Here is a 12,896-nt window from a genome sequence, read left to right as displayed (position 1 = left end):
GCTGAGATGGAAACACCAGAACACTCTAGCTAGCTACCACATCAATCTCTTCCTCACAGGTGATTCACTCACCTCATATACACAGAGGGTGATCCGACAGACAGCAGGGAATATTCAGCCATTGACTTTCAGACATACTCCTCATAACCCATACTCATTTATTTTGGGGGACAATACAAATTCAAACATATACAGAAAGAAATATATTGAGATGCTTACTCTATGTAGGTGTTCTGTATGCCTTATGTAAACACAGATAGTGATGGTGTGAGATAACTTACCACATCTGAGCTGTGTCTCCCTCAGGTTGCGGACCTCCAGGCCGTGGAGGTGTGTGGGGTACACACACAGGGTGTCGTTGCCCAGGCGCACACCGTTCGCCCTGGCCCACACCAGCAGCCACTCCAGCTGACAGTCACAGAACAGAGACTCTGTAGAGAAGTGCCTGAGGGGATACGACAATGGTATTACAACCATCATCGAACTGTGTAGGTGTCATGGTACAGTGTGTGTGAGTGATTATATGATTGTGTGTGTGTGTGTGTGTGTGTGTGTGTGTGTGTGTGTGTGTGTGTGTGTGTGTGTGTGTGTGTGTGTGTGTGTGTGTGTGTCTTTTTGTTTTCTTACAGGACTTTGAGAGACAGGAGGTGTGTGAATAGTCCCACCGGCAACGAAGAGAAAATATTTCCAGATAGATTCCTGTGGGGAGAAAAGGGTAAATACACTTCAAACTGGTTTATTTCGTACAAGTAAAATGCCACAGTATCTGCTAATGCATTACTTTGAAAGAGGCTTATCTAAGAAAAACAACATATTTCCTACACACGCATCTCAAATTGTGCGTACCGTACTGTATGTTTTCAATTTAGAGATTACTCACAATTTAGAAAGATTGCCAAGGTCTACAAACATTTCAGGAGAGAGGCAGCCAATCCGATTGTTGGAGAGATCCCTATAAGGACAAAAAGCAAACTTTAAATTGTGGCTTAGAGATAAGCCAAGCACATCTGACTTAAAGCATTAAGGGCACTGATCATAGCAGAAGAGCTGGCAGTGAGGGGACGTGTGTGTGAGAGAACACAGAACGAGCTTGGCTGTGACAACAAGTGTGTGTGTGTGTGTGTTATGTGCCGTCTCGTCTCATAATAATCTATTAACGAGAGCTTAAGCAGCTCAAGGAACTGTGATGTTAAACCACCAGTCCAATGTTTATTTATTCCAACTCGCGAGATATCAACAATGACCTTCTGTAACCCCCTTCACCTCTCATATCCCCATCCATCCTCACACACGCACACGCACACACACACTGAGGGCTGTCGTGGCTCCATGCCCTTTCCCTCTGTAATTAAAGAGCTGCTTTGCTGGAGCAGCTGTGGGAAAATAAGCAAGGCACTCGAGTAATCACCAGTTGGGGAGCACTTAAATTAGCACTCTGCTGCTCCCAGAGCCAGGCGCACACGCCAAAGTTATTATAGTAAATGAAAACTGAAAATAAAATCAAAACTCAAATTGGAAAAACAATTTAGTCAACTGAAATAAAAGAATTAAGAAAACATTTGAAAAACTAAAACTATACTGTATCTAGACCTGTATGGGATTATTTTGAGAACGTCGCTGGAAAGGAGAAAAGGTAAACGTATTGTAGAATCCCGAAAAAGGCAGCGTGTGTGGCACAGATATGAAAGGAAAAAACCCAACCAACCTCAAAGTTCATCTGAACAGCACCCACAAAGAATTTCAGGATAAAGAGGTGAGACAGACGTTATTTTATCTTTGGAATTCGGGTCAGAATTCTTCTCTTGGTATCATATGAACACACTTAGAACGTGAAAAATGCGTGAGCTTTACAAAATGAGTTTTACAATTTGCACACATGTATTCACTGGCAACAAGAAGGGTCTTAAATAGTACTTTAGTACCCCTGCTAAAGGCCTAAAACACATAAATGTCGCCTCTCATGCATAAGGCTAATTTCTGACCCCAACACTAAAACAAAATAATATAAAAACTGAATAAAAACTAAAACTGAATAAAAACTAGTAAATCAAGTCTGAAAACTAAAACTAAAATAAAAATCTAAAAACAAATAGAAAATCACAAAACTACAATAAACTTGGCACACGCACCCCAAATCAGCACTGTTGCAACACCCCAGCAGCCTAAAAACCCCTAACAATCACGGAATTAAGTCATTTACGCCAGAGAGACAGAGAGAGAATGTGTGTGTGTTTCATCTACCACTTCAAGAAAGAGTGAATCTGCTTCTTCTTCTTTAATTATGATGAAGCCATCAAAGGAAGCTCTTCTGTCATAATTGCCCTGTGGAATAACTCACCCCTCTCCCCAGCCTCCCCTCAACTCACCAACGGCCCCCTAAGACCCTGGCCTTGTCACTCTGGGTAGCCCAACCACTATGACAAACCCCTTCATACTCACAGTCTCCTCAGAGCCACCAGTCCACGGAAGGCCCCGTGCTCCACCGTGCTAATTAAATTATTCCTCAGGTCCCTAGAGAGACAGAGAGACAGAGAGAGAGAGAGAGATAGAAAGAGAGAGAGAGAGAGAGGCAGAGAGACACAGAAGATAGAGAGAGGGGAGGGAGACAGAGACAGATACAGAAAGAGAGCGAAAGAGCGAGAGAGAGAAAGAGCGCGTGCGTGAGAAAGAGGGAGAGAAACACAGAGACACAGACACACAGAGAGAGAGAGAGAGAGAGAGAGAGGAGGGAGATAGAGCCAGATACAGACAGAGAGAGAAAGAGCGCGTGTGTGAGAAAGGGAGAGAGACACAGAGACACAGACACAGGACACAGGAGATAGAGAGAGAGAGAGAGGAGGGAGATAGAGCCAGATACAGACAGAGAGAGAAAGAGCGAGAGAGAGAAAGAGCACATGAGAGAGGAGGGAGACAGAGACAGATAGATAGAGAGAGGAGGGAGACAGAGAGACACAGAGCGCGTGCGAGAGAGAGAGAGAGAGATACTTATTATGCAACTATGGGTTTTAAGAGTCACATTGCTGGAGACAGGGAAGGGGACTGCCCCTTAAAATGCTCCCATCTGGCAGTAGTGGTTGGCAGTTAGCAATGACATTCACTGAGCTGGGCTCTCATTGGGGACAAGCATGCAAGCTCATTGTGACATTAAGATGTAAACTCTAGCCTCATTATACTGTATATCCATTTAAAAACATTTTGGTAAATTAGCTTTGGTTGTTTAGAGAAATAATGAAAGATGAGTGTTTTTTTCACCATCTAATCATGGCATGGGGCTGTTCAATGACAGACGTGCATTTGTTTAAAATCTATCACATGATGGTTTACCTATTTAGAGAACCAAATAATCATGTATTTTTGTAAATGCTATATATCCGCCTCACTCTCAGAGAAATAAGTAGTACTTCTAGGTTTACACAGTCAAATGTTACAAATAACAACTTTTTTTATAAAGAACTGTACAAATGATACATTTGACATCAGTGCATTCAGAAAGTACTCAGACCACTTGACTTTTCCCACGTTGTGTTCTAAAATGGATTAAATCGTCCCGTCCCCCCCATCAATCTACACACAATACCCCAAAATGACAAAGCAAAATCAGGTCGTAGAAATGTTTGCAAATGTATTAAAAATAAAAAACACTGACATTTCACATTTAAGTAAGTATTCAAACCCTTTCCTCAGTACTTTGTTGAAGCACCTTTTGCAGCAATTACAGCTTTGAGTCTTCTTGGGTATGACGATACAAGCTTGGCAGAATACAAGCTTCTGCTGTTTGCAGAATTCACAGCCTGCTATGCTTGTGAAAAACAGGGTTAATAGTCATAATACCTTTCCCCCCTTCCACATGTTAAAGGTTCTCAAGGGCACGTTGACCTATCTCCCACAAGGTCAAAAACGGGGACCCGAACCAGCGACCCATCAACCCTAGCTCCCAACCATCAGGCCACCAGACCTCCAAGATCCCCCCTCACAGTTCCCCAAGAGCTGCCCCTCAACCATCCGATCTAAGGGGCTTTTATATAATTCTAAATTCATTAATAATAATAATTGTGTGCCGCCCTATGGGACTCCCAATCACAGTCGGATGTGATACAGCCTGGATTCAAACCAAGGACTGCAGTGATGCCTCTTGCACTGACATGCAGTGCCTTAGACCACTGCGTCACTTTGGAGCCATGACCAATATGACCAATAGATATTGTCCTGCTAATAGCCCATCCTAGAAACGCTGTTTGCAGAATTCACAGCCTGCTATGCTTGTGAAAAACAGGGTTAATAGTCATAATACCTTTCCCCCCTTCCACATGTTAAAGGTTCCAATTGATAAAGTTGTTTTATTCATTAGTATATTTGAGTTTAACTACAATATTTGTTGAATTATTTGTTCAGTTTTTTCTGGTGGATTAAACTGAAATTGCAACCAATCACGGCCAGCTGTGACACAGCCAACCTAACTAAGAAATACATTTGAGGATACAATTCTCCCCCTTACCATCCTTCTTGGCAAGAGTCTATTGTCCTGCTAATAGCCCATAATGGTGATGTACCGGTCGAGAGTAGGCTACAGTACCACCATAAGAGCAAAATAATCTTAACATTTCCACACCCTAATTGTAGTCTAACCAATACCCAAACAGAGATTCAGTGAAAATAAAAATCTTGTTGATTTATCAAGATCAGTTCCCATGCTTGTCTCAGAGCAGCGCTGTCTTGACCTCTGAATGCTGTCTCTTCCATTCATTTTGAAAGAGTATTATAACGTTTAACTTCACTAGGGTAGGGGGCAGCATTCGGAATTTTGGATGAAAAGCGTGCCCAAAATAAACTGCCTGCTACTCAGGCCCATAAGCTAGGATATGCATATAATTAGTAGATACAATTAGTAGATACAATTATAATTAGTAAAAATGCATATACTTAGTAGCACATTAAGGTCCTGGAGTGGCCTAGCCAGTCTCCAGACCTTAATCCCATAGAAAATCTGTGGAGGGAGCTGAAGGTTCGAGTTGCCAAATGTCAGCCTCGAAACCTTAATGACTTGAAGAAGATCTGCAAAGAGGAGTGGGACAAAATCCCTCCTGAGATGTTTGCAAACCTGGTGGCCAACTACAAGAAACGTCTGACCTCTGTGATTGACCTCTGGGTTCTGCCACCAAGTACTAAGTCATGTTTTGCAGAGGGGTCAAATACTTATTTCCCTCATTAAAATGCAAATCAATTTATAACATTTTTGACATGCGTTTTTCTGGATTTTGTTGTTGTTATTCTGTCTCTCATTGTTCAAATAAACCTACAATTAAAATTATAGACTGATCATTTCTTTGTCAGTGGGCAAACGTACAAAATCAGCAGGGGATCAAATACTGTTTTCCCTCACTGTAAATTAATCATTTTAATGCTATTTATTTAATGCTATTGTTAAACACTTGTATCTTTTATCAATGTTTATGATGAGTATTTCTGTTATTTGATAAACATAAAACACCAATTTCAAAAGAGTTTTTTTGACATAAAGATTAACTTTATCGAACAAAACACACATTTATTGTGTAACATGAAGTCCTGTGAGTGCCATCTGATGAAGATCATCAAATGTTAGTGATTAATTTAAATCGCTATTTCTGACTTTGTGAGCCCTCGCCTTGGCTGGAAAATGGCTGTATGGTTTTCTGTGACTAGGTGCTGACCTAACATAATCGTCAGGTGTGCTTTCGCCGTAAAGCATATTTGAAACCGGACACTGTGGCTGGATTTACAAGAAGTTTATCTTTAAAATGGTGTAAAATACTTGTATGTTTGAGGAAATGTAATTATGGGATTTCCGTTGTTTTGAATTGTTGTCGAGGTGGGACGCTAGCACTTGTACCATAGAGGTTAAGGTACGACCCAGATGCCAGATGGAGTTGAAGAGACAAAAGTTTATTCCTTAAACGGGGGCAGACAAGCGACAGGTCAAGGCAAGCAGGGGTCAATAATCTAGAGAGGGTGTAAGGGTCCAGAATGGCAGGCAGTCTCAGCGTCAGGCCAGGCAGTAGTCAAAACCAGGAAAGACTAGAAAATCGGAGCAAGAAACAGGCAGGAGCAGGGAAACAAATGCTGATAGGTTCTACGAACAAAACGAACTGGCCACAGACAAACAGTGAACACAGGTATAAATACACAGGAGATGATGGAGAATATGGGCGACACCTGGAGGAGGGTGGAGACAAACACAAAGACAGGTGAAACAGGTGAGGGTGTGACAAGTATTTTCCAGTAAGCAACTATTTGTTTACCTTCATTAGCCTACTTTGTTCCAATATTTCTGTCATTCAGTGATATTTATTCATTATGGATCCATAAGGGAATAAACATCTGCATTTTAAAATAGTATTTTTACAATTATTTTGTTAACGAAAGCATACAAATGCTGATGAAATACAGTAATGTACAGTATATGCTTTATCCGACATTTTGCGGTTGCATGAGGTCGCTCGCACGCACTTTAAACATTTGGATAATAAAGCATTTAAAGCATTTTGCACCTGAGGGCAATACCAAAATAAATGGTCTATTGATCTGCAGAGCTGTGATGATTGAATGTCCCATATATTAAACATATTGTTGGTAGCAAAAATTCTGTACAATAATTTTAGCTGAAAAACACGTAATATTGATTCTTTGGTCCTTTTATATATCAACTCATACCATGGATTCAGTACATAAAAAATCTCTTCAACTTTTTTGCAATCTGTATGGCACAGAAAGTGTTCAGACCCCTTCCCCTTTTCCGCATTTTGTAACATTACAGCCTTATTCTAAAATGGGTTGAATAATTTTTTGCCCTCATCAATCTACACACAATACCCCCATAATAACAAAGATGTTTCTACAACTTGATTGGAGTCCACCTGTGGTAAATTCAATTGATTGGAAATGATTTCGAAAGGCACATACCTCTCAATATAAGGTCCCACAGTTAAAGTGCATGTCAGAGCAAAAACCAAACCATGAAGTCGAAGGAATTTTCCGTAGAGCTCCGAGACAGGATTGTGTCGAGGCACACATCTTGGGAAGGGTACCAAAAAATATCTGCAGCATTGGAGGTCCCCAAGAACACAGTGGCCTGGATCATTCTTAAATGGAAGAAGTTTGGAACCACCAAGACTCTTCCTAGAGCTGGCCGCCCAGCCAAACTGAGCAATCAGGGGAGAAGGGCCTTAGTCAGGGAGGTTACCAAGAACCTGGTCACCCTGACAGAGCTCTAGAGTTCCTCTGTGGAGATGGGATAAACTTCCAGAAGGACAACCATCTCTGTAGCACTCCACCAATCAGGCGTTTATGGTAGAGTGGCCAGACGGAAGCCACTCTTCAGTAAAAGGCACATGACAGCGTGCTTGGAGTTTGCCAAAATGCACCTAAAGACTCTCAGACCATGAGAAACAAGATTCAACTCTTTGGCCTGAATGCCAAGCGTCACGTCTGGAAGAAACCTGGCACCATCCCTACGGTGAAGAATGGTCGTGGCAGCATCATGCAGTGGGGATGTTTTTCAGCAGCAGAGACTGTGAAACTAGTCAGGATCGAGGTAAAGATTAACAGAGCAAAGTTCAGAGAGATCCTTGATTAAAAACCTGCTCCAGAGGGCCCAGAAAATCAGACTGGGGGCAAAGGTTCACATTCCAAAAGAAAATGACCCTAAGCACATAGCCAAGACAACAAAGGTGTGGCTTCGGAACAAGTCTCTGAATGTCCTTGAGTGGCCTAGCCAGAGCCCGGACTTAAACCCAATCGAACATATCTGAAGATGAACCTGAAAATAGCTGTGCAGCAATGCTCCCCATCCAACCTGACAGAGCTTGAGAGGATCTGCAGAATAGAATGGGAGAAACTACCCAAATAAAGGTGTGCCAAGCTTGTAGGGTCATACCCAAGAAGACTCGAGGCTGTGTAATCGCTGCCAAAGGTGCTTCAAGTACTAAGTAAAAGGTCTGAATACTTAGGTAAATGTGATTTCAGTTTATTTTTTATAAATTAGCAAAGATTTCTAAAATCCTGTTTTTGCTTTGTCATTATGGGGTATTGTGTGCAGTTTGATGGGGGGGAGGGATATTTAATAAATGTTATAATAAGGCTGTATTTTAACCAAATTTGGAAAAAGTCAAGGGGTCTGAATGCTTTCCGAAGGCACTGTATATACAGTACCAGTCAAAAGTTTGGACACACCTACTCATTCAAGGGTTTTTATTATTATTATTTATTATTTGTTACCAATTTCGACAATCTAGAATAATAGTGAAGACATCAAAGCTATGAAATAACACATACGGAATCATGCAGTAACCAAAAAAGTGTTAAACAAATCTTAATATATTTCAGGTTCTTCAAAAGTAGCCACCCTTTGTCTTGAAGACTGCTTTGCACACTCTTGGCATTCTCTCAACCAGCTTCATGAGGTAGTCACCTGGAATGCGTTTCAATTAATAGGTGTGCCTTGTTAAAAGTTCATTTGTGGAATTTGACATTTTAGTCATTTAGCAGATGCTCGTAGCCAGAGCGACTTACAGTAAGAGCATTCATCTTAACATGGCTAGGTGAGACTACCACATATCACAGTCAAATATACAGGACACAAACATTCCATTCCAGATAAACAGTGGATATATAGAGTTTGCAACAACAACAAAAAATGTCATACACATCTAAAAATCATTTAATAAAAAATCTGAGAATAGTAATATTTTACAAACACATGAAGGGTACCCATAAGTAATCATTTCTGATGAAAAAACACAAATGCAAAACATTTTTGGAAATAAACTCTTCATATGTATACCGTACAATATAGAGTAGGCTACACTGTTAGAATAAAAATATGCTATCTAAAACTTAAAAGGGTTATTTTTCTGTCCTCATATGAGATATCTTTGAAGACAGGCGAAGAACTCTTTTGGAACCCTTTTTCTAAGAGTGTAGAGAGGTGAAACTTAACAGTGTTGTTCCCAAAGATCACATGGTCAAGAGGACTCATTGACATGCAAAGACGTCAACTTTTACTAGTGCTGTGCTACCATGATGAAACCCAGTCGTGAATACACAGCTAACTCTGAACGGTCCTCTCTATTCAGAAAGGAAATAACACTCTTTATCTGTTTTTGAAGCTATAAGATATTACATACATTTTACAATGACCATCATATATTCAGTGAGAGTGACAGTGAATGACAGCGCCATGTCAGACTGACACAAACATTAGAAACATTAGTGTCTTCAGCCAGGATCACTCTGTTCCCAATCCCCACTCCCAGTCCCTCGATTTCCCCAGACCCGACATTGCTAAAAATGGACTTTCATCATTTCATAACTCTACTTTTTGGTCGTCTCGGGCCAAAGAAAACTTCCTGAAATTGTGTCCCCCAGATTTCCTTTGACTGGGCTTGATGAGAATAATTCAGGAGTTATGAGAATTAGAAGGAGCCTGGCTCTCTCTCTGTCCAGGTCAAAATCAAATCAAATCAAATGTATTTGTCACATACACATGGTTAGCAGATGTTAATGCTAGTGTAGCGAAATGCTTGTGCTTCTAGTTACGACAATGCAGTAATAACCAACAAGTAATCTAGCTAACAATTCCAAAACTACTACCTTATAGACACAAGTGTAAGGGGATAAAGAATATGTACATAAAGATATATGAAGGAGTGATGGTACAGAGCGGCATAGGCAAGATACAGTAGATGGTATCGAGTACAGTATATACATATGAGATGAGTATGTAAACAAAGTGGCATAGTTAAAGTGGCTAGTGATACATGTATTACATAAAGATGCAGTAGATGATATAGAGTACAGTATATACATATACATATGAGATGAATGATGTAGGGTACGTAAACATTATATTAGGTAGCATTGTTTAAAGTGGCTAGTGATATATTTTACATAATTTCCCATCGATTCCCATTATTAAAGTGGCTGGAGTTGAGTCAGTGTGTTGGCAGCAGCCACTCAATGTTAGTGGTGGCTGTTTAACAGTCTGATGGCCTTGAGATAGAAGCTGTTTTTCAGTCTCTCGGTCCCAGCTTTAATGCACCTGTACTGACCTCGCCATCTGGATGATAGACATTACATTACATTTACATTTAAGTCATTTAGCAGACGCTCTTATCCAGAGCGACTTACAAATTGGTGCATTCACCTTATGACATCCAGTGGAACAGTAGTGCATCTAAATCTTTTAAGGGGGGTGAGAGGGATTACTTTATCCTATCCTAGGTATTCCTTAAAGAGGTGGGGTTTCAGGTGTCTCCGGAAGGTGGTGATTGACTCCGCTGTCCTGGCGTCGTGAGGGAGTTTGTTCCACCATTGGGGGGCCAGAGCAGCGAACAGTTTTGACTGGGCTGAGCGGGAACTGTACTTCCTCAGTGGTAGGGAGGCGAGCAGGCCAGAGGTGGATGAACGCAGTGCCCTTGTTTGGGTGTAGGGCCTGATCAGAGCCTGGAGGTACTGAGGTGCCGTTCCCCTCACAGCTCCGTAGGCAAGCACCATGGTCTTGTAGCGGATGCGAGCTTCAACTGGAAGCCAGTGGAGAGAGCGGAGGAGCGGGGTGACGTGAGAGAACTTGGGAAGGTTGAACACCAGACGGGCTGCGGCGTTCTGGATGAGTTGTAGGGGTTTAATGGCACAGGCAGGGAGCCCAGCCAACAGCGAGTTGCAGTAATCCAGACGGGAGATGACAAGTGCCTGGATTAGGACCTGCGCCGCTTCCTGTGTGAGGCAGGGTCGTACTCTGCGGATGTTGTAGAGCATGAACCTACAGGAACAGGCCACCGCCTTGATGTTAGTTTAGAACGACAGGGTGTTGTCCAGGATCACGCCAAGGTTCTTAGCGCTCTGGGAGGAGGACACAATGGAGTTGTCAACCGTGATGGCGAGATCATGGAACGGGCAGTCCTTCCCCGGGAGGAAGAGCAGCTCCGTCTTGCCGAGGTTCAGCTTGAGGTGGTGATCCGTCATCCACACTGATATGTCTGCCAGATATGCAGAGATGCGATTCGCCACCTGGTCATCAGAAGGGGGAAAGGAGAAGATTAATTGTGTGTCGTCTGCATAGCAATGATAGGAGAGACCATGTGAGGTTATGACAGAGCCAAGTGACTTGGTGTATAGTGAGAATAGGAGAGGGCCTAGAACAGAGCCCTGGGGGACACCAGTGGTGAGAGCACGTGGTGTGGAGACGGATTCTCGCCACGCCACCTGGTAGGAGCGACCTGTCAGGTAGGACGCAATCCAGCGTGGGCCGCGCCGGAGATGCCCAACTCGGAGAGGGTGGAGAGGAGGATCTGATGGTTCACAGTATCGAAGGCAGCCGATAGGTCTAGAAGGATGAGAGCAGAGGAGAGAGAGTTAGCTTTAGCAGTGCGGAGCGCCTCCGTGATACAGAGAAGAGCAGTCTCAGTTGAATGACTAGTCTTGAAACCTGACTGATATGGATCAAGAAGGTCATTCTGAGAGAGATAGCGGGAGAGCTGGCCAAGGACGGCACGTTCAAGAGTTTTGGAGAGAAAAGAAAGAAGGGATACTGGTCTGTAGTTGTTGACATCGGAGGGATCGAGTGTAGGTTTTTTCAGAAGGGGTGCAACTCTCGCTCTCTTGAAGACGGAAGGGACGTAGCCAGCGGTCAGGGATGAGTTGATGAGCGAGGTGAGGTAAGGGAGAAGGTCTCCGGAAATGGTCTGGAGAAGAGAGGAGGGGATAGGGTCAAGCGGGCAGGTTGTTGGGCGGCCGGCCGTCACAAGACGCGAGATTTCATCTGGAGAGAGAGGGGAGAAAGAGGTCAGAGCACAGGGTAGGGCAGTGTGAGCAGAACCAGCGGTGTCGTTTGACTTAGCAAACGAGGATCGGATGTCGTCGACCTTCTTTTCAAAATGGTTGACGAAGTAATCTGCAGAGAGGGAGGAGGGGGAGGGGGAGGAGGATTCAGGAGGGAGGAGAAGGTGGCAAAGAGCTTCCTAGGGTTAGAGGCAGATGCTTGGAATTTAGAGTGGTAGAAAGTGGCTTTAGCAGCAGAGAGAGAAGAGGAAAATGTAGAGAGGAGGGAGTGAAAGGATGCCAGGTCCGCAGGGAGGCGAGTTTTCCTCCATTTCCGCTCGGCTGCCCGGAGCCCTGTTCTGTGAGCTCGCAATGAGTCGTCGAGCCACGGAGCGGGAGGGGAGGACCGAGCCGGCCTGGAGGATAGGGGACATAGAGAGTCAAAGGATGCAGAAAGGGAGGAGAGGAGGGTTGAGGAGGCAGAATCAGGAGATAGGTTGGAGAAGGTTTGAGCAGAGGGAAGAGATGATAGGATGGAAGAGGAGAGAGTAGCGGGGAGAGAGAGCGAAGGTTGGGACGGCGCGATACCATCCGAGTAGGGGCAGTGTGGGAAGTGTTGGATGAGAGCGAGAGGGAAAAGGATACAAGGTAGTGGTCGGAGACTTGGAGGGGAGTTGCAATGAGGTTAGTGGAAGAACAGCATCTAGTAAAGATGAGGTCGAGCGTATTTCCTGCCTTGTGAGTAGGGGGGGAAGGTGAGAGGGTGAGGTCAAAAGAGGAGAGGAGTGGAAAGAAGGAGGCAGAGAGGAATGAGTCAAAGGTAGACGTGGGGAGGTTAAAGTCGCCCAGAACTGTGAGAGGTGAGCCGGGGTGAACAGGCAGTGGCTCGGGTGGTTGTTGTCCTTGATGATCTTTATGGCCTTCCTGTGACATCGGGTGGTGTAGGTGTCCTGGAGGGCAGGTAGTTTGCCCCCGGTGATGCGTTGTGCAGACCTCTCGAGAGCCTTACGGTTGTGGGCGGAGCAGTTGCCGTGCCAGGCGGTGATACAGCCCGCCAGGATGCTCTCGATTGACCATCTGTAGAAGTTTGTGAGTGCTTTTGG

General features: G+C 43.7%; 1 protein-coding gene across 2 annotated transcripts in view; it reads right to left on the bottom strand.

Annotated features, from left to right (window-relative positions):
* The window catches only part of LOC115113348 (adhesion G protein-coupled receptor A3-like), a 274,806-nt gene that overhangs the window by 209,467 nt on the left and 52,443 nt on the right, over positions 1–12,896 (bottom strand). For both annotated transcript variants that reach the window (XM_029640886.2, XM_029640887.2), the window contains exons 3-6: positions 2,440–2,511; positions 881–952; positions 628–699; positions 282–445 (exon numbers count right to left, since the gene is read on the bottom strand). In XM_029640886.2, the coding sequence (XP_029496746.1) occupies positions 282–445; positions 628–699; positions 881–952; positions 2,440–2,511 (380 nt within the window). The remainder of the gene's footprint in view (positions 1–281; positions 446–627; positions 700–880; positions 953–2,439; positions 2,512–12,896) is intronic.

Source organism: Oncorhynchus nerka, linkage group LG28, assembly GCF_034236695.1.
Source record: "Oncorhynchus nerka isolate Pitt River linkage group LG28, Oner_Uvic_2.0, whole genome shotgun sequence".
NCBI classification, from domain to species: domain Eukaryota; kingdom Metazoa; phylum Chordata; class Actinopteri; order Salmoniformes; family Salmonidae; genus Oncorhynchus; species Oncorhynchus nerka.
Note: the sequence above shows the minus strand (reverse complement) of the source record. Positions and strands in the feature narration are given on the sequence as shown.